This window comes from Cryptotermes secundus, unplaced genomic scaffold (genome assembly GCF_002891405.2).
Source record: "Cryptotermes secundus unplaced genomic scaffold, Csec_1.0 scaffold356, whole genome shotgun sequence".
Classification (NCBI taxonomy): domain Eukaryota; kingdom Metazoa; phylum Arthropoda; class Insecta; order Blattodea; family Kalotermitidae; genus Cryptotermes; species Cryptotermes secundus.
In genome coordinates this window covers 189,510-211,003 of record NW_019739946.1, presented here as the reverse complement: position 1 = coordinate 211,003, position 21,494 = coordinate 189,510, and the positions used below count along the sequence as shown (strand labels likewise).

At 39.9% G+C, this 21,494-nt stretch overlaps 1 protein-coding gene across 2 annotated transcripts in view; it reads left to right on the top strand.

Annotated features, from left to right (window-relative positions):
* Positions 1–21,494, top strand: part of LOC111872086 — a 402,164-nt gene that overhangs the window by 279,193 nt on the left and 101,477 nt on the right. For both annotated transcript variants that reach the window (XM_033754522.1, XM_033754523.1), the window contains 12 exons: positions 361–584; positions 5,339–5,539; positions 6,045–6,348; positions 6,582–6,788; positions 6,995–7,163; positions 7,578–7,721; positions 8,613–9,015; positions 9,360–9,828; positions 12,433–12,629; positions 15,514–15,646; positions 16,234–16,437; positions 17,507–17,792. In XM_033754522.1, the coding sequence (XP_033610413.1) occupies positions 361–584; positions 5,339–5,539; positions 6,045–6,348; positions 6,582–6,788; positions 6,995–7,163; positions 7,578–7,721; positions 8,613–9,015; positions 9,360–9,828; positions 12,433–12,629; positions 15,514–15,646; positions 16,234–16,437; positions 17,507–17,792 (2,941 nt within the window). The remainder of the gene's footprint in view (positions 1–360; positions 585–5,338; positions 5,540–6,044; positions 6,349–6,581; positions 6,789–6,994; positions 7,164–7,577; positions 7,722–8,612; positions 9,016–9,359; positions 9,829–12,432; positions 12,630–15,513; positions 15,647–16,233; positions 16,438–17,506; positions 17,793–21,494) is intronic.

The following is a 21,494-nucleotide window of genomic DNA, read 5'->3' as shown; positions in this document are numbered from 1 at the left end:
AGCATGCACGCGCAACAGGTCGTTTCCGCTTATTTTTGGGTCCCCCTTCGTATATCTTTATCTTTTGTCAATGGTGAGTGTACTCCCACATACATACATTGGAGCCAGCATGTTCCTCATAAACACTGCTTTACTTTTAACAGACTGCATGGTGTTATATACCAGAAGAAAGAGCTTTACATAATCACTGCTGTAAGAACCTCAAATCCTGCATCATGTTAAACATGGCCTTGGTTTGTGTATAACTCTATAATCTCTGTTGAGGATGTGAATTTGTTCACATTAGTAACATAGTAGAAGCACTGGAGTTTACATGACGTCAGAAACATCTGTCATCATTAATATGCATCCTTTATGCAGAGTGTGGTAGCACTGGTGAGGTCTCTGGAAGGTCAGCAGACTCCTGGAGAGATAGCTGCTTTGGAGACCCCTGTTCTGGAACTGGAAGACAAGTACAAGCAGCTCTCAGCTGCACTGGCTGATAAGTGCCGTGCTCTTGATACAGCTCTTGTTCAGAGTCAAGGTGTACAGGATGCTCTTGATAGTCTAATGCAGTGGCTGAATGCTACAGAGAACCAACTGAAGTAAGTAGAAGCTTATGTGTAAAATATTCACCCCACATATTCAACATTTGTTTGTGAAAAGTTTCTTCTCTCTTAGAAGTTACTTTAAGCCTTACACTGCTGCGGTCGACATGTATCGATCTCTGAAAAACATGGCATCCTTGCTGCAATTGACAAAACTCATATTGCGAATTTAGAGTTTCAAATCTCAGGTTTCTATGCACCAATCTTATTCAAACTTGGCAGGTGCATAGAGTCATCTATTGGAAACATAATGAAGCATAATTCATTTCAATGGCTGCATTCTTCTGCCATCTAGCTTAAGAAATGTAAAAGGTTGCATCTGCACAGCGAAGCACGCGCTCCGCAGTCATGTGACACGGGTATTTCATAGGGCTAGTAAAAATGGCTTTGTGTAGTGCGCAATGCTTTCTATAATACGAGGAGCGTTCCGTATATAATGCCTCCTATTTTTTTTAATGAAAACTACGACAGATACAGAGAGCATAATAACGCAGTTAACACTTTGCCGACTGCTCACGCATTAATACATTTTTTGCTTTTAAACGTGGTGGACTGGTCACGTATTAATACGTTTTTAGAACACGATAAATTGCAACACACTATACATCGCTCTGACGCCAACCAGCTTGCATGTATCTGCCTGCAGCTGCGTGATAAGACTCTGGAATGTTTGCTGACTAATCAGTTACGTGACCTTGCTGTAACTGTATGCCCCTGCGAAGGAAAATTAATGCCTTTATTTCGTCAAGCTGTACGTAGCATGCTGTCAGTGAGTAGTGCAATATGCGAAAATATAATCCTGGGAAACTTAACAAAGTATCGCCTACTTGTTCATGTAGTCACTGAAAGCACTTCAGGCTATATTGGAAATTTAGAATTTTATTCTGGTGAAGGAAAGAAATTACAAAGAAATTATTCTTTCCATTTTGGAACCCTATCTTGATCAAAATTACCATGTCTATCAAGACAATTATTATAACAGTGTGGCAACTGCAGAACACCTACTTTCAAGAAAAGTACGTGTTTGTGGAACATTTAGGGTGAACAGAGGCCTTCCTCCAGATCTGAAAGAGGAATGTAAATCCCTGAAACATGGTGAAACCCCATTCAGGAGGAAGGGGGATATTCTTCTTCAGTCCTGGAAGGATACTGATGTCGTGAATATGATTTCCACAATTCACAATTCGAGCATGGTTGATTTTCAAAGGAGACATGGACAGGTAAAGAAGCCTGTTTGTATTTCCGAGTAGGGAAGTTGATAGAGTCGATCAGTGCTTTGCCTATTATTCTCATCCTCAGAAAACAGTAAAGTGGACAAAGAAAGTTGCCTTGTGGCTTATAAATTGTGCCATTTTCAATTCATTTTTAGTTTTCAAAATCTAAACCCTTATTCAAAATTCTTTCATAGGCCCAAAGAGATAGTAGTCTGAAGGTCCTAAATCGGGGCTATAAGGTGGATGTGGTAGGACAGTCCAGCCAAACTTTGTAATGTGTGCAGTGGTCGCCAAACTGGTGTGGGGTCTAGCATTATCATGTTGCAAGCGAAAGGTTGTCTGCTTCTCTGGCCTGACTCGGGAAATGTTGGCTTTCAGCTTAGTCAGCGTCGTCTCGTAGTGTTCAGAATTGACAGTCTCACCAGGCTCCAGGAAATCCAAGAATCACATCCCGCCTATCCCAAAAGACCATGCACATCACTTTCCCTGCTGATGGCTGTGTCTTGAACTTCTTTTTTCTTGGAGAATCTGGATGTCGCCACTCCATGGACTGTCTTTTGGATTCCAGCTCGTAGTGGTGACACCACATCTCTCTGGTGATGATGGTGTCCAGAAACTTGTCACCTTCAGCCTCAAACTCGTGCAACAGGTCCTGACACACTTCCATTCGATGAGTTTTGTGGCCCTGTGTAAGCATCCTCGGGACCCACCTGGAACAAACTTTGCGATAATCCAGCTTCCCCAACATCATTTCCAATGCATTACGGCCAATATTAGGCTGTGCACACAGCTCCTTGATTGTTATCCGCCGATCTGTATGGATGAGCTGATCGAGGCGCTGTTCATTGTGAGGTGTGGCAGATGAGCAGGGACACCCAGGGCATGGTTTGTCTCGCACTTCACTTTCGTCACTACTGAAATGCGCTACGCACCACCTCACTGTGCTGACATCCACTGTATCATCTCCCTACACAATTAGCAAGCGTCGATGGATGTCAGTGGGTGCAATTTGTTTGGCAGTTAGAAATTCAATAACACATCTGTGTTTCATATGCACTTCTAGTCAGACGCCATTTTGGTAGACTGCTCTGCTGTCGCTATCTGTCGCACGACAACCAAACTAACAGTACATTGGTGGGAAGGTTCAACCTTTACTACAACACCACCAACATCCAGCTCAGATGTTACAGATTAACGCGAAAAAATAGGAGGCATTATATATAGAATGCCCTTCATAGTTTTAAATAAAATTGTGGACTTTGGTCAACATGTGACATAGTGACAAGACTAGGATAGTGAATTATGTACTTTTTTGGCCATCTTTGACAACCCTGATTTAAATGGACTTTTCCCATTTGAAAAATACTGAATAATTATCATTTTTGCAACTTCTGCTGCCTGTTTCCTGTCAGGTAAGATTAGTTACATTTTATCACAAATTTTCATACTTTGCACTTAAATTATTTATAAAAGATTTATTCAAAAATAATTCAGCACAGTGGGTACTGAGAGTTACTTAACATACTAGCAGTGAAAGGGTTAATTTTCATTGATATTGAATGTACACAGGTTAGTTTGTTGGGATCATGCCTGCTTCACGTATTTAGTATTTGGTTAAAAACAAATGCTTAAATAATATGAGCAGTAATCCTTTGACTATTACACTTGTTACATCCCAGTGCAACACAGACTGCATCATATCTCTGTGCTCAAAATATCCCATTGTACAATTTTGACAGAAGTGTGTTACACACACATATATACGTTGTTTTTTCTGGAACTGTATAGGCAGTGGCAAATTTTATTTACTTTGCCATTATAAGAGAATTTATGTGAACTTGCTTGTAACCGGTAGAGGCTATGGCATTTGTTAGGGTGTGCATATGTTACTATCACACTGAGAGCATGTTCTGGAAGTTTCTCTGAGCATATAGAGACTCAGATTGAGGCAGGAAGTTAACTAATAATAATTCTCTGAAGTTCAAAATTTGTTGTGACTGTTTATAAAGTGAATAGCTGATAGCATTGGCATAGAAGTTGCTTGGTGTCAAATAATGCGGGAAGGTGATGAATATGAAGTGTGGCCGCGAAGCTTCCATAGGCACTTTATCGCCACGGGTGGGGTAAAGTAGGCCGCAGCTGTTTGCTGGTGAAAGGTCAAGGTGGTCGCAGCTGCTCACAGTGAATCACCTTTTAGCAACTCTGAAGGGTAGTCGATGTAGCCTCACCTTTGTAGATACCTTAGGTGCCACCCCAGTCTGGGAACATGAGACTATCTCAGGGCCCATTAAGTGGGCCTTGGCTTCAACGAAGGTGGGCACACAAAACTTGTGACAAACTTTACAACACATACACTTTATTTAACTTTGGTTAATTACATCTTCATTACACTTGAACTTAGGACTATATACAGTCCTTTGTTCCCCTTTGAGAAACAAGGTGACTACACATCTTTACTGTTTAGGAGCTAAGCATCGTTTGTCTTGGAACAAAGAATTGCCTTACCCCCCTACTGCAGTTAGGCATGACATCATGCAGTAACAGGCGTTTTTCATTGGTCATTCATTGGTAATACCTCTGTGAAGTCCCTGGCTATGTGTTCTTGGGGCTTACATCACGCATTACAAACACAAAGGGGAGGCCCTGGACTATAAATTTACATATGACATCATGCCACATTGCATCAACTGCTACTGTAGCATAATATAACACGTGATGACTTAAGCATTTCCCTCAAATTCATATTTTAAGTATGTAAATTACAAGTTATATAAAAGAAATTAAATGTATACATATTTATAAATTGGGCGAAGTATATTGCTACAAAGGAGTAATCGCTTACAGAAGGAAGGATTAGAAAGGTGATGGTTATGCTTTGTTAAAGATACTGTCGTGTCATTTGCTAGGAGCAGTTGAAGAAAATCTAAAAATTGTGTTATGATATCTGGTAACCTGGTCAAGATATGAACCAGGTACCTCCAGAATATAGATTCAGATTGTTACCTTCAGAATTATACAAGGTAGAATATTGTCACGTGTTGGGTAGGTCATGCGACAAATAACTTTACGCCATCTTGGATATAGCGAATTTATTCCACTCGCTCTTACACTTATACAGTTCACAGTTTCCCAACTCCTGCCATCGGCAGTATCACAAATACTTCTCCTGTTTCCATTCACTCCGGTGAATGCTAGACTGCAACTGACTTCCGCTGCGCTCGGCGACTTCACAATCCACACTGTGTGACTCCTAATCACACACTTTGCTCACATACTGCTCAGCCAGCATTTTATACCGTTCCCTGTTGCCTCGTGTTACATCAGTGTCCTCTTGTTACGTCACAGTGGGAAGTGCTGTTACGTCACCACGGGGGATGTTTACCAAGTGTTGATAATGATGGAAGGAGTGAGGGTGTGACATCACTCGCGAGACCGCAGAGTTCACGTAATCCCTACTTCCTGTTGCGCCATCCACATCACAATATAATGGCATGTTATACAAGAACACAAGAACACACTGGTTACCATGTTTTACAGGTCACTTATGCGGCCAGCAAGTCTTCTGAAGGAGCGATTGGAGGAGCAAATCAGAGAGCACCGCCTGTTGCTGGCAGATGTGGACAGCCATCGCCCAAGTGTTGAGAGTGTAGCACAGTCAGCACAAGAATTGGTTGCTACTGCTAGCAATGCACGCCTTGCCAAGAAGATTGAAACAAAGCTGCGAGATGTCACTACCAGGTACTTGGTCCTTGAAATGTTATGTTCAAACATCATTTGTTCTGGTCAAGCTTGACATTAAAAAGTTTTCAGTCTGCACATTCCATGTATGAGTTTTCCATTTACACCTTAGTTATGTGTGGTGGAATGAATATGCATGTAGGATGTACTCAAGAGTAGAAGTCTAGGGATGCGTGTCATAGAAGATGGCAATTGGAATTTTGTTCGGACTTTGTTAGTGAGAATCAAAAACTTGTAGTCTTGTCAGCTTCTTCTTTCAAGTATTTGGAACATTTAGGAACTAAATTGGTTGAGCTTTGCTTGTCAAGTAAGACAATTTCATCTTATTGTCACTAGTCCCTGAAAATGGGAATAGTTAGAAAGTGTTGCAAAGATCATTACGTAGAAGTGAAATATTTTTATCAAAAATTGCAAATGTATATATATATATCTGTGCGTGTGCATACAATTCACTGTGCATTACTCATATTCTAATTCTTCCTGATTACTTTCACATTTATTGTAGGTTTGATAAGCTGCTGGACAGAACAGTGAAACGTGGTGAACTGCTGGAAGAAGTTCATTCTGCACTCACTGTGTTCTCAAATGCTGCCGTTCAGTTTGAGTTGTGGTACTGCGAACTGCTTGATGCTATTGAATCTCGAGATGTTTTGAAACTGGAAATTGCTGAGTATGGAGTTAAGATAGATGAAATTGTTGCTAAACGTGATGCTAAGCAAGGGGAATTTGATGATATGGTTCGGAATGGAAAGAACCTAGTTGCGAAGAAGGATGTTACAGATACAGTTCCAGTCAGGGATAAAATAAAGGTATGTTTATATATAGAATGTCTCAAAAAGATCACGTTTCTAGCACTGACTTTTTTATATCTTTCTCTTCTTTGTTTCCCCCATTTTTGTTGCTTTATTATGTTGAGGTTCTTATTACTTAGCTTTTTATTTGTTGTAGGATCAGTGTGATCTATTACTGTCAGATAAGTCTGGGAGAGATTTGTTGTATAGTGAATCATTGCATTATTTTGATTTTTTATTAATGTGCTCAGGCTCTGGAAGGCCAGTGGAAAGATCTGAATTCTCTTCTGGAAGATAAGCAGAAGTTAAGTAAAGCCCGAGCTCATCAGTTAGGTGCCTATGAGAAATTACGTGACCAGGTGTTAGAATGGCTCGCAACCATGGAAACTCAAGTGTTGCGGCTTGAACCTGTGGCTGTTGAAATTGAAACCCTCAGGAAACAAACAGAACAATTGAAGGTAATTGCAACTTTGAGTACATGAGTCCATGAATACGCATGCGTCATACCCCTATATTTTGTTGGGCATCTTGCTTCAGAATTTGCTCCATTATGTCTTCAAATTTTGTTCTTTCTTGGCAATAAAATGATACATTTAGCTTTTAAGGGAACATGGATTTGATCTGCATATAATTGTTTCATCCACTGCCACAACTTTTTTTGCAGCCAATGATGAAGGAGTACAGGGATTATGGTACTACCATTGACAAAGTGAATGAGCTGGGTAACATTTATGATGGACTTCTGAGGGGAGAAAGACCAGAAAGCCCAGCACGCAGGCGTAGTAGCTCTGCATACAGCCCCACAAAGAGAACTTCTGTCACAAGCAGTCCATGTGAGTTAAATGTTACTGAGCATGACCATCTCTGCCGATTCATTCTCCATATTTAATTTTCATAGCTGGATCTTGACCAAACAGTGGAACCATGATGTTATGAGAAGCTATAAAATTTGTAAAAATGCTCATAATAGATACTGTAGGGAAGTTAGTGGGATTACAGGCACAGTGTACTCATATGGAGCAAGGACAGTTAGATAAATACCATGTATCTTGTGACTGATTCTCTGTTTTATAATTTTTCATGTGTTTTATGGAAAATGACCATTACCTTTTCTGTCAGTCTGTAGCCAGTAACATAGCAGTGCTTGTGAAAATAGCAGAATCAGATCGATTTCTATGCCTTTTTCTTTAAACTCATATTTAAAAGTGACAAAGTAGTGCATGTTTTTACTTCACCTTTGTTTACAGTGCGCCGAACATCTCACGAAGCCAGATCTCCTTCACCCACCAAGTCAGGTAGTGGTGGTTTCTCTGTTCAGAGTCCTGTTTCACCAGGTGGTTCCAGTGGCTTCAGTAGTCGCCGTTCCTCTCAGGATGGTTTCCATCTGGAAGGTAGCTCTCAGTCCAGCTTGTCTTAACTCGCGTTTCATTCATTTTTAATGTTAAATTGAAGAAGTTCTTGGAATTGTTCCTTACAATTTGCAGTAACATAAACTGGTCTCTCTCAGTGCCTACCTAAGTACTTGTAGTATTAATTTGTATGTTCTTACTTAACAGATAAATCCAGTTAAACTAAGGCATTATTCTTTCCTTTCCTTTTTTGAGTGTGTTAATTTTGAATACCATGGTTCATTTTCTGGTACAGTAGAACCTGCCCAAGGAGTATCAATGGAAACCTGCCTTCATCAATATTTCCGTTGTTCTTGGAATACAGACTGAAACCTAATGCAAAATTTCGATTTGGAAACTTAGTAAGGTTGAAATGGAAAGAAAGGGCCAGAATTAGTAAGAAATAATATACTATAATATTTGTTTTATGTTTGTATAATTTTATTCAGTACAGTTCTCTCTGGAGTTTGTTTGAGAAGGATCATTCCTGTTACATATGGGAAGGAAATAAACAGAACCATCCAAAAAATATATCAGTTTACTTGAATAGCTTACTTAAAAAAATCTGGGTAGAAAATGTTTACTGTTTGATAACAGCCCGCTATGTTTATGTGACTGTAACATGAATTTCTCACTTCTGAATGAGGTCAGCATTCAATAAACACATGCAGAATGTAGTCTGCTTTCTTCCACTTTGTGCATATGCATATGACTGTCAGAATGGCAAAATGTTGAGGTCCCTTGTTATTCTGTTACAAGAACGTTTTGATATATACAAAGTGTGCTTTGACTGATCCTGTATTATTATATTGTGACAATATTTTAAATCCTCATCACACATTTTATTGTGCTGAGGCGCATCTGCTAAGACTGTGTCATATATAACTTTTATAGAATTATCACCAGTACAACAGCAGCTGACAGAAATCAACAACCGCTATGGTTTACTGGGAGTGCGTCTCTCAGATCGCCAGACAGAGCTTGACAGTATTCGTGAAGAGGTGAAAAAGCACTTGGATAACCTTCGAAGTCTTGGTCAATTCCTGGAGAAGGTTCAAAGGAATATTCCAAAGGAGACTGTGCCACACAGCAAGGAGGACTCTGATAAGATGGCCAAGCAGATGAAGAGCATAGTGGAGGATATGTATGAGAAACAGTCTCTTTTGGACAGCACAAAGAGCCAAGTGAATGACTTGTTACGACGCAAACCGGTGGCTCTGGGAGCTGACAACTTGCAAGAGGAGCTAACAGATGTTGTTTCACGTTGGAAGACCCTCCATGACCGGTGCAAGGATAGGTATGTCTTGCTGTTGTCATTACTATCTGGAAAATGCCTTTTGCGTCTTTTTGAAGTACACATATATGGTGAGCTATGGTGTATATACATTCAAGAGTCCCTTAAAATTATGTCATTGCAATAAATTTATCAATCCTTTCCTACTTGCATACTTGCAGTATGTAAGTTAAAAGTCCTGTTGCAGCAAACAATACATAGAAGGTGTGTGTGTATTCTACTGGTCTCCATTTTGTTGTGAGGTTTCTAATTAGGAATTAGTGAACGTGCAGAACTTTTTGACACGTTGAATCTCATTGCATTGAAATAGTCGGGAATTTTTCATATTTATTTGTGTGTGTTTGCAGAATCAAATTTATGGAGGACATGAAAGATTTCCATGATACTCATGACAATTTGAATGGCTGGTTGAGCGCAAAGGACCGCATGATGACAGCTCTGGGTCCAATCTCATCAGATTCTCGCATGGTGCAGAGTCAGGTGCAGCAAGTGCAAGTATTGAGGGAGGAGTTCCGTACTCAGCAACCACAGTTGTCACATCTCTCACAAGTGGGAGAGTCTGTTCTTGCTTGTCTAGATCCTAACACACCTGATGCTCAGCGCTTGTCTGCACGCCTTACATCCATATTGCAACGATGGGCTGACCTACTCAGTCGCCTAGAAGAGCGAGCAGATAGCTTGGGAGCTGCTGCTGATACAAGCCGGGAGTTTGATGCAGGACTCAATAGGCTTAGGGATGCACTGCAAGGAATATCAGACCAACTGGATGATCTGCCGCTGGATAAGGATCCAGAAGAACAGCTGAGGAAGATAGAAGTGAGTGTTTGACAAGGCTCATGCATGAATTTCAGATTCAGGAGATGGCTTGTAGAACAAGTGTATATATGTATTAAATAATAAAAGAGTCATCAACGAAGAATTTAGATTCTCATGGTGTAGTCCACTGAAAGTCAACCGATGTTTCATAGGAGCATGTTTCCTCCATCTTCAGGGTCGAAGAATAAGAATGGGAAGGGCAAGAAACCAGTGTGAATTGGGTAGCAAGCAGTGTTCTGTTGGTTTCTTGTTTGTCTTGTTCTTCTACCTTGAAAAAGGTTACACTGTCCTCCAAAATGTGGTTGACTTTCAGTTGACTAGCTGGCATTATATCCTAGAAGACAGATCTTTTCATTTGTCTGATATGTTTCCTATTTAGAATGGTCTGGAGAGGCTTTATTGCCATTTATTTTCAGCTTTAGGATGCACTATTAGGAAGGTCCTAGAAAACCAGGTAGGTTTTGGAATTGAATGGGACATATCAGCTTCTGGTCTAGTCTGATGATATAAATCTGTTGGGAGATAACATCATTGTCATAAAGAAAAACACAGGAGCCTTAATCAGTGCTAGTAAAGAGGATGGTCTAGAAGTGAGCACACGGAAAACAAGGTATATGTTGGTGTCTCGTCACCAGAATACAGAGCAAGATCATTACCGAACAAGAGCTAATGAATCCTTTGAAAACATGGCATAGGTAAAGTATTTGGGAATGACACCAGCAGGTCAAAATTTGATTCATGCAGATATTAAAAACACGCTAAATTAGGGTAATGCTTGCTACCATTCAGATTAGAATCTTTTGTTCCCTTACCAGGTGTCCAAAAAATATTAACCTTTAAAGAATGTAATTTCTCCTGTAGTTTTGAAACTTTATCTCTCACATTGAAGAAGGACATAGACTGAGGGTGTTGGAGAACAGGATGCTGATGAGAATATTTTGGCCTAAGATAGATGAAATAATAGAAGGCTTGAAAAAATTGTATAATGAGGCGCTTCATAATTTGTACTGCTTGCCAAATATTATTAGAATGATCAAATTGAGGAGGATGAGATAGGAAAGGCATATAGCATGATTGGGAGAGGAGAGGAGAGGAGAGAAGGGAAGAGAAGAAAGTACAGTTTCATAGGAAAGCAAGAAGGAAAGAGATAACTAGGAAGGACTTACGATTTATCTAGAAAAAAATAAGGTTTGAGGATGTAGGCTGGATTCATCTGGCTCAGGATAGGGACCAATAGTGGCCTCCTGCAATCATAGTAATGAACCTTCAGATTCTGTAATATGCTGGGAAAATCTTGAATTTCTGAGTGATTGTTGCAATCCCTGGAAAGACTTAGTTCCATGGGGTTAGTTGTGTTTGAGTTCCCTTCATTCGCAATCACTACTGTACTAAAGAGCCTTATTATACTTCTCATCCTATCTCATTAAGTATTTGCTGTCTGCATGTGTCTGCTGGAGTTTCCTTGACACACAATATGAAATTACATATGCCAAGATGGTACACTGCCATCATGCATGAAAAGCATGTCTTCATGATACCACTCTGAAGAATATAGTTGCTTGCTTTTGTTTAGTCTAATACGAGGGGGTACCCAAAAGAAACCGAACTTATTTTTTTTTAAACTTATTTATTCAAATTTTAAGCACAAACCTTCAATCCCCTTCAAAGTACTCTCCACTTACACTAATACACTTGTCTAGTCTTTTATTCCATTTTTCAAAACATTGTCTAAATTCATCTTTTGAGATGCTTGACAGTGCCTCCGTCGTTTTTTCCTTCACCTCAACAACATCAGCAAAACGCTTTCCTTTAATGTCTCTTTTCATTCAAGGAAACAAAAAAAAAAGTTTTGATCATTTCGGGACTCTTCTTTCAAAGCACAGCATGCTTCCACGCGACCTTGTTTTTGTTCAGCAGTCAGCAGTCGTGGCACGAATTTCGCAGCCACCCTTTTCATTCCCAAATCTTCTGTCAAAATTCGCTGAACTGAGCTCCAAGTCACTCCCGACAGCTCCACAATTTCTTCAATGGTCAGTCGTCGATCTTCCTTGATGATTTCACGAATTTTTTCAACATTTTCATGTGTTTGGGCCGTGGAAGGACAACCAGAACGAGATTTTTCATCAATTGACATTTCACCATTTTTGAAACGGGAAAACCACTCAAACACTTGAGTTTTCCACATAGCATCGTCGCCGTTTTTAACATTTCAAGAGTTTCTGTTCCACTTTTCCCAAGCAAAAAGCAGAATTTCACCGCTGCACGCTGTTCACGAAATTCAGCCATTGCAAAAGCGACGATCACACAAAACAGTTGTCACTATAAACTCTGCTGAAACTAGTCCTTACCTTCTGAAGCAACGGTAGTCGGCTTATCGACTCAGGAATGTTAGCTCTATGGGCTCATAGCGGCAAAACGCAGTACTACAAAAGCTCTGCTTGGGTACCCCATCGTACAGTAAAAGTTTTACAAAGGCAAAAATAATACCGTCTAATGCCTTTGTAATTGTTAGTGTGATGGACCAGAATGAAACAAATCAAATTAAAAGTTTTACTTTCATCTTTTATCCCAAATACTGAAGCAAATCTTATTTTTCTTCTTTAGAATTTGGAACGTCAGCTGGAAGGTCAACGTCCACTCCTAGCAGATGCTGAAGCAGCAGGTGCACAGCTTTGTGAAGTGCTGAGTGACCCAGCCTCTCGGGCAGAAATCCAAGCCAAGTTGGTAGCAGTGGGCCGACAGTACAACACTCTCCAGAAGAAGCTTGATCACCGTAAAGCTGAAATGGAAGGATTCTTGAGGTAACTAGAATCACTCAGTGCCACACTGAAATTTTCTAGTGAGAGAAGAAAGCAGGGAAAAGTAGGTATAATGGGAAATAACAAATTATTGCATTAAGTGGTGTGAAGTTAGTCACATATGTCATTAATGTATTTGTTTGAAGAATGTACAAAGTAAAAAATATAAATAATTTATTTGAACCATCAACACAAAATTCCCAGCAACGTTTTTTACAGTATATTAAGCTTATTTGGAAGTAGAAATTCACTCAGAAAAATTTATCAGTAGACGAATACAAAGCAGTTCTAAATTTTGTTAAATTAAAAAAGAAGTATTATGGAACAGAGATGACCCAAAACAGTGCAAGATGACAATATGTTAAGTATGTTTTAAACTGATATTAATGTATGGCACTAAAATGTGGATCCTTGAAAAGAGAGAGAGAAGAAAATTGAGCATTGGATATGACATTTTTGAGAAGTACTGAGAGAATGGCAAGAAGAGAGAAAATTAGAAATGAAATTTAGAGCAATAATTGGAATTCAGAATTCTGTATAGTGTGTAGTGGTTTGGCCATGTAAATATGCTGGATTGGACAAAGACACCAAAATGGCATCAGAATTAAACTTTAAAGAAGAAGGACCTGTTGAATGATCCACAACAAGATGATTCAGCCATGTATTCTAAAGACACTGGGAAGAGAAAAAAGAGCTGGCAAGAAACTGAAAGTAAAGATTTCAAGAAGAAAGAAGAGGTTCGATACTGTTCATCAGTTGACTCATACGGAAGGAAACTATGCTGTAAGATGAAAAGGATGTGATTTGCGGTCTCTTTATAAAATTTAATGAACAGTTATGGTATACATGAAAAGATCCATAACTATCTTAGGTAAACTGGACTGTGTTAGGTCACTATGGGTGGAAACATGAATAGCCTGTAGTGAAAATCTCCCATATGAAAGAAGAAGGCATCATTTGTTTAGGCACTGATACTTTGCCACAGATGGACAGATGATCGGAGGGACAGACAGATTTGAAAATCTTGACAAATTTGTGCAAGGGCCTCTAATACAAATGTTCTAAAGTTATAAACAGGCTTAGCAAAAAATTCTTTTTATTAATTTCAGAATCCATAAGAGTTACACAACAAGGCATAGAATGTTTCTTTTTTTCTTAAACTTTTCTTTGAAACATTATTTCCTGAGATGAATATTTACAGAGTTATGTGCAAGTTACACTCTAGATGTACATAGCAGTGCATGTATTATTATTATTATTATTATTATTATTATCATCATCATCAGAGGGGTGGGTTTCCCCATGCACCGTGACTAATAGTCTATTGTACGTCCCCCTTTGATATTCTACCAGTCGCCATACCCTTCTGATACTGGTGCTCACTATCAGCCTCGTTCAGCCAGTGAGGCTGGCAGTGGTACCTGATACTTCCCCAGCTACCAGAGGCATTTGAAACTACTTGGGCGGGAAACTTTTGCCTAATTTTGCTCAGAGGTCTCCTAGAGACATGAGGATCTTTTACGTGCCATAAATCTACGACACGGGACCCAAGGCTTAAAGTCCCTCCTGGAGGACTTGTTCCCTGAATTTTTCCACCCTTAAAAATTCCACAACCTCCGCTGGGTTTGAACCCGCATACCTTGAATCATGAGGTGGGAACGTTAACCCTAGACTACAGAGGCCGCTAGCAGTGCATGCAAGTGTTCATATACTACTGAAGTCAGTAATTTCATGGACTGGCTACAAAACGTCGTTGCAATTCACTACAGCGAATAGGTTGAGGCACAGTATGATGTCCTGTTAGTTCATCTCTCGTTACAGCAAGAGGCAGTTGTGTGCAAACAGTGTAAGCAGAACTACGGCCTCTGTTGTGAACTGCAGTTACAGGCGAGTGGCAGAAATTGAAAATGTGGCAGTTTGAAGAACGGGCAGACGTCAAGTTCTGTCAGAAACTAGGCAAACCCCCTAGTGAAACGTTTGGCATAGGAAGAATTGGCTGTTGCTACATGACAACACCCCTGCACATCGCTGTGTTCTTGTCCAAGAGGAACTTGGACCTCCACATCCTCCATACTCACCTGATCTTGCACCATGCAATTTCTTTCTTTTTCACCTCTTGAAAGCAAAGCTACATGGTCGTAGATTTCAGTCATCCAAGGAAGGTCGTCATTGCCACAAGAGACGCCATATGGGAATTTCCTGCCAATATGTTTCAGCAGTGTTTTCGGCAGCTATATCAACGTTGCCAGACTTGCATAGCAGCCAACGGCAACTCTTTTGAGGGCCGATGTTGATCTGTGTTAAGTGTATGTGAATACCTTGTAATATGATACGATAAAACCACAGTCCACGAAATGAATGACTCTACCACGTAAAGTTTCCATTCTTTTATGAGATTTTGTAATAGCTCTTTATCATACAGTGTTTAGTATAGTCCTGAAATATTTGTATCATACAGTGTTTAGTATAGTCCTGAAATATTTGAAGTGCGACAAATGTTAGGGACTGGAACCTACTCAGTGTCTCATTGTGAATACTGGAAAAATCTGAAGAATTACAATTAATATATATTGAGCTTGAAAGAGTTCAAATTTCTGGAAGAACTGACAAATCCCACTGTATATTTTAATTTGGAAGATATAAAGACTTCATACAGGAAATAGTGGAACTCCTAAGAGTGCAATATTGCTACATGATTGCATGTTGCCTAGGATGTAACAATGACACTGGTCTGCAGTGCATTTGTTTGAAACCAGAGTACCACTGGAAGTATTAAACTTGCCGGAAAAAGTTAATGTAGACCACAGGAAAACTATTTAATTCTTGCTACAGTGACAACATCCTGCTTTTTATACCATAATTCTACCCTTTTTATTGCATTTTTAAGGGATGGTCGTCAGTTTGAAGCATCCTGTGCCAAAACTCTGGGATGGCTATCGGATGAATTAGGTGGCATGTCAGAGCGGCTCCTGGTGTCTGCTCACAGAGATGTACTGCAGCAGCAATTGGACCACCATGAGGTAACGTACTGTATTTGGGTTGTTTAATAAGTTATAATTGTAAGGTAGTCTTTTTCATGTTGATGATCATAAAGCACAGTAACATGTTGGAGACACTCCTTTTAGACTTAATTCAGGGGCAATATTTTTTAAAAATAGAAGACATATATGAGACATATCTTGAAATTAAAACCAGAAAAAAATTCTTGATTTAAATTTTCTGTTATCATCAAAGAAACCTTGTTGTGGATTAATGGTATAAGCCCTTTTGACAATTACAGCAGATGGTTCCAACAAATTTTGACCAAATGTTTTGGTGTAGTTGTTAGATTTTTGCTTCATGTTCTGACAGTTTTCATTATTTCCCTGAGTCCTATCTTGCAAATTCTGAGATAGCACATTGTAGCAGGCTATAGTCGTCATCTCAAATATCTTTCACAAATCATTATTCATAATTTTCATGTCATCTCTCATTTGACTGCATGACCATAATCAGTTGTTATGGTATTATTTTAGAGTATCTTCAGTAGCTCAACATCTTAAATTACTTTGGATTTAGGACTTTTAACACTTTCTGAATTTCCTTTTTTTTCTCTTTTATTTTTTAGCCCATCTATAAAGATGTGATGAGCAAGGAGCATGAAGTGATCATGCTGCTTAACAAGGGTCATGACATGCTTTCCCGGTCAGCTCACCGTAACGGCGGTAGTGACACCCGCAATCTGCAGCGTGACCTAGACAAGATACAACAACAGTGGGACAGATTGCGCAAAGACACTGTTGAGAGGCACACTCGACTACAGACCTGCATGGTGAGAAAATACTGTTCACCTTTCTGTACATATGCAGCAGAAAAGAGTATGCAGAATTCAGCCAATTGTGTTTACAAGAATGACCTGAGATTGCTGAGTCTGCTAGTTGAATGACTGTGGTTCAGCTGTGGCAAGGACACGGATTTGTCTCCATCATCATGTCCAGATTGGTTCAGAGATCCACACAGCCTTCTGTCCATTTGGTGCTAGGGTAAAGCAGCTGGATCATGAAGCTATTCTCTCATCTCCATTAAATATGAAAGTTAAGAATGCTCAGAATTCCATTCAATTGTGTTCTCTTGTAGTGGTGCTTAGGCAGAGGAGTAACTCTTTTCAGTAGATAAAAGAGAATTTTGAACCATCCTTATTATTTAACTGCTTTTCTTGTTCTCTTGAATGAGTTTTGGCTGAGTTCTGTTAAATCTGAATGGAGGTTGTGTATTGAGAGGCTACCCCATAAGCATATTTCATTTCCAACAATTTCAGTCCAAGTCGCTGTATGAACTTCAAAATTTATCATATATTTAGGTCCTGAAAGTGATGTATGATGAGTTTTCTGTAAAAATGTGCAACTTTTCAGATTATTTTTTGTTAATATCTTAGATAACACCGTAGCAATTTCACAGAGTTCACTTTTTATTTAATGGTTATAGCTTATGGCTTTGTATGGGTTGTGAAATATATGCTCACTACATGTCTATGAAAACAGAGTGCTGAGGGAAATGTTTGGACCTAAGCAGGATGAATGAAGTGAGCAGTTTATGATGTTACATATTGTGGAACCTTGTGATGTTTAGAGGTCACCCTATACTGTGAGCTCTTGATTGTCCATGGTATTGAAGGTCCAAGTTGCTTGGATAATTAAAAATGACACATAATCAAAAATCTGGAAGTATTCAGTGTCTATCCTGTATTCAGTCCTGAACATCACTTGATTACTGGTCATTAAACAGTGAGACATATCTCTGTGATAAAAGAAGACACCCCTTGTTCAGAAGAGGAATAAAATAATGAAATATAAATTTGAAATAGCTGTCGGGTTTTGACAAAATTTGTATATTGTTTGTAGGAACATTGCCGTAAATACTACCGAGCCCAAGAGAGCTTCTTGCCATGGCTGACTCAAGCTGAAAATAAGCTAGAGACATTGCAGCCTGCCAGTTTCAAGCGTAAGGATATTGAGCGACAGCTGAAGGAACTTGGAACATTCCGTAATGAAGTCTGGAAGCATTCGGGTGAATACGAAAATCACAGGATGCTGGGCGAAACGTTTGTTGCTGCTTGTGACATAGATAAGGAAGTTGTGAAGAGTGAACTGTCTATTGCCAAACAGCGCTGGGACAAACTTAATAATGGTAAGTATTACTCCCTGTGGGTGCAAACAAGTGAATTCCAATTTTGCCGCAAAATTCATTATTTGAATGATGAATATCAAGCAGAAACTCAGAATGTGTTACAGATCAACAAAATATTCCATGTAGATTGTAAAAGGTTCTGACAGTGGTGTATAACACTCAGAATTACTGGGTTTTTGGACTTTGTCCATCATCCGGTATTCTAAAAACTAAAAAACGCAACATCACAGAAACTGTATCTGTTTCTGTCCTCAGATGAAGGGGGAAGACACCTACTCTGTTGGGTCCCTTAGGAAGAGCTAACCTCAGTCACCAGTATTTTATAGCTTTTAGAATACCAGACGATGGACAGAGTCCAAAGAATCCCAGGAATTCTGGGTGAAAATGTTCCATAAATGTAATTTGAAATATCTTGAGGTATCTCAGTCAGTAGCAGTGAACTGGATGACCAGGTTTGATTCCCAGGAGGGCAGGAACATTTTCTCTGCCACCATGGCCAGACTGGCTATGGAACCTACACACTCCACTGTTACCAGGGACTCTTTGCCTTGTATTAACCGTTCAGCGTGGTTTGACGTGTATGTTTCGTCAGGTATTTAAATCGTCTGCGGGGGTTCGACGTCTATGTTTCGTCCAGCTGCACACCTATGTTATAACGCCCATAATAATTGATGGTTTTGCTGTAGATTGTTAGATTTTTCGCTGGCCTCTTGTCAGAAGTTGTATATAATGGGACACGAGTTTAACTGCGTTAAGTCATCGTTACATATGCCTGTCTTGCAGCAAAATCGTGTTGCTCTTGGAAGCGGTTTCCTCATTCAAACTGTTATGAATGGCGTGTTTTCTTTCCTATGAAGTTATAAACAGCAGAGACCTGATATGCGCTGTGTTTATAATATCATATTGCCCTGAGCTGGCCACACTAACACACTCAATTGGAATTCTTAGAAGAGGGATGTCCAAATTTTATTCTTGCAAGATCGATTGATTTCGCACAGTACATAGCAGCCAGTTCTTAGAAAAACGCCACAAATTAAGGCAGAACACTGTGGTCACCCCCTGTGACGATACGGGTGTGTGTGGGGGAGGGAAAAGAACTCATTCCTTCATGTATTATCGCTCCAGTTGACTCCATTTTATCGTACTGACCTTGGTGGTCGTTTCGAGGGATGACCATAAATATTTTTTTGAGCCAGCTAAGCTCTGCTTTCGTTCACTACATACCAGCCAGTTCTTAGAATAACTTCATGAATTCTGTGGTCACCCCTACGACATCTGGGGCAGCCAAAATGTTTGGAATCTGAAATGCAGAAGCACCAACCCCTTGTTATGATAACATAAAGGTTTAATTTACTGCAGCTAATCTGGCAAGCTATACTACTCACGGAGAGACATTTCCTCTTGTATTCCCCCCACGGGGAAGAAGGCAAAGCCGCACAGAAGATGTTTGGTTTATGGAAAAAAGAGCCAAATGAGAGATACGCAGTATTGGTGTGATGAATGTGAGAGCGTTGTGTATAGAAGAATGCTTCAATGCGTACCATACTCTGCTCAAATTCTAATCCACCTGCTTCCATTGCCGAGATACCGGGCGCTCATATTATAAGGCAAGGTTATAAAACCATCTTTTAAGATCATTTTAGTGAAAGTTTCATGCTTCAATGCGTACGATACACTGCTCAAATTCTAAACCAACTGCTTCCATTGCTGAGATACCGGGTGCTCACATTATAAGGTAAGGTTATAAAACCACCTTTTAAGATAATTTAGTGAAAGTTTCATGTTCCTGTCTCATATAATTTAAGAACAACGATGAATAAATCATTTTCGAGTAAAATTTAAATGGCCGGCTGAATATATTACCGCCGGAGAGACGGCAGCAGAATTTAAATGACCGCGCAAAAGGGTTAAGTGGTGGGAGCATAAAACTGACCTCTCATCTCCATTTACTGCAGGGGCTAGGAATGCTTGGAGCTTACCTCTACACCCCCATATACTATTTTGATGACATGGTGCTTCAGCATTCATATAGTTCGCAATTTAAAATATGCCAGTTCATACAATTTAAGATTTCTTGTGACAGTTCTTAGATTTAGCGCATGCCATTAAATATAAGAAAGATGGTTCATTTTGTCCTCTGTGTGCAAAATTTTATGCCATTTCAGCTTTGACCACATGTAACTGTTTTCATTGTGTATGACTGTAGTGTATTTTCATCTGAATACTAATATTGTCATACAGTGTCCTGAAATGGTGGACTGATTAGAGGAAGAAGTTATCTGTTTCCCTTCTCATGGCCCCCAGTCCCAGGAGGAGTGGGTGGTACGTGGAATATCTGTATGATTTTTTGTATATAATGTGTTTCTGACAAATGCTTGTCTGAATCGGAAACACAGTGAAACTGTGATTTGACAGTTTTGAAGGGACCATCTCAGAGAAACATTAAATCGAAGGAATTGTAAAGTCAGGAAAATGGAAATGTTATAGCATGAAGTAAATGTGATTTGCTTTATGCCATAGCTTTTGCAAGTTATTTAAAAGCATATATATATATATATATATACGAGTATATATAGTGTAACATGTTGCGCAACGGAGAACCCCTCCCTACCCAGCAGCAACGTGGCAACTCAGGCCACAGGCGCGTGGCGGTAACGTAGCGCTCCCTCCCCCCCCCTCCACGGTGACGTAACACGCAACACTACATACCCGTAATCAACTTCCTACTGTGACGTGGCACGCAACAGGCACCACTGCGGCTATATAAGGGAACTGCACAGCAGCTACCAGTTAGTTGTACTGTGACAGTCGCCGAGTGTGTTATCAGCAGTTCTCGAGTTACAGACGCGTGTGCGATAACTAAGAAGTCAGCGAGCGGAAGACTTATTGTGTGCTTTCGAGACTTAGTGAGTGCTGTAGTACAGTTATATCTGGAGTGTGTAATTCAGGGAGATTTGTATAGCTCCCGCGTTATTAGTACGTGAAGATTTTGTTGCAGGGTTTGTAAGGTGTGGAAACCCGTAACATTGTGATAATTAATTGTAGCCGATATTTGTAGATTGTTCAATAAACCAATTAACGATCTCTATGGCGTATTCAGTAACGAAACACGTTACATTGGTGTCAGAATGGTTACGAACTTACACACGTGACAGATAAGTGAATTATTATGCATCGAGTGGTTTACTGCTACAACATGGACATGGAAAAGATGATGGAACGTCTGTTGTTCGCTCAGGAGCAAATGGCGGCCAGAGAGAAAGCCGATAGGGTGGAAGAGAGGAGGAAAGAGAAGGAAGAGATGGAGGAAATTAGGAGGAAAGAGAAGGAAGAGATGGAGGAAATTAGGAGGAAAGAGAAGGAAGGAAGGCGGAGAAGGAAGAAATGCTGAAAGAGATTGGGGCAAACCAAGTAAAAGCAGATGCCGACCGAGTGCGGATGGAAGACAGAATGGAAGCCAACCGGAAAAAAGACAGAGAAGACTTCCTGGCCAAATTAGACGCCGATAGGAAAACTGACAAAGAGGAAATGCTGGCAAGAATGGACGCCAACATGAAAACCCATCAAGAAGATTTCCTAACAAAATTAGACGCCCACCAAGAAAATGCGACGGCCGACAAGGAAGAATTGAAGGCCGAAATGCGATCTATGCGGTCAGAGTTGGATGATCAAATACAACATAGAGTTGAAAACATTTTGGCG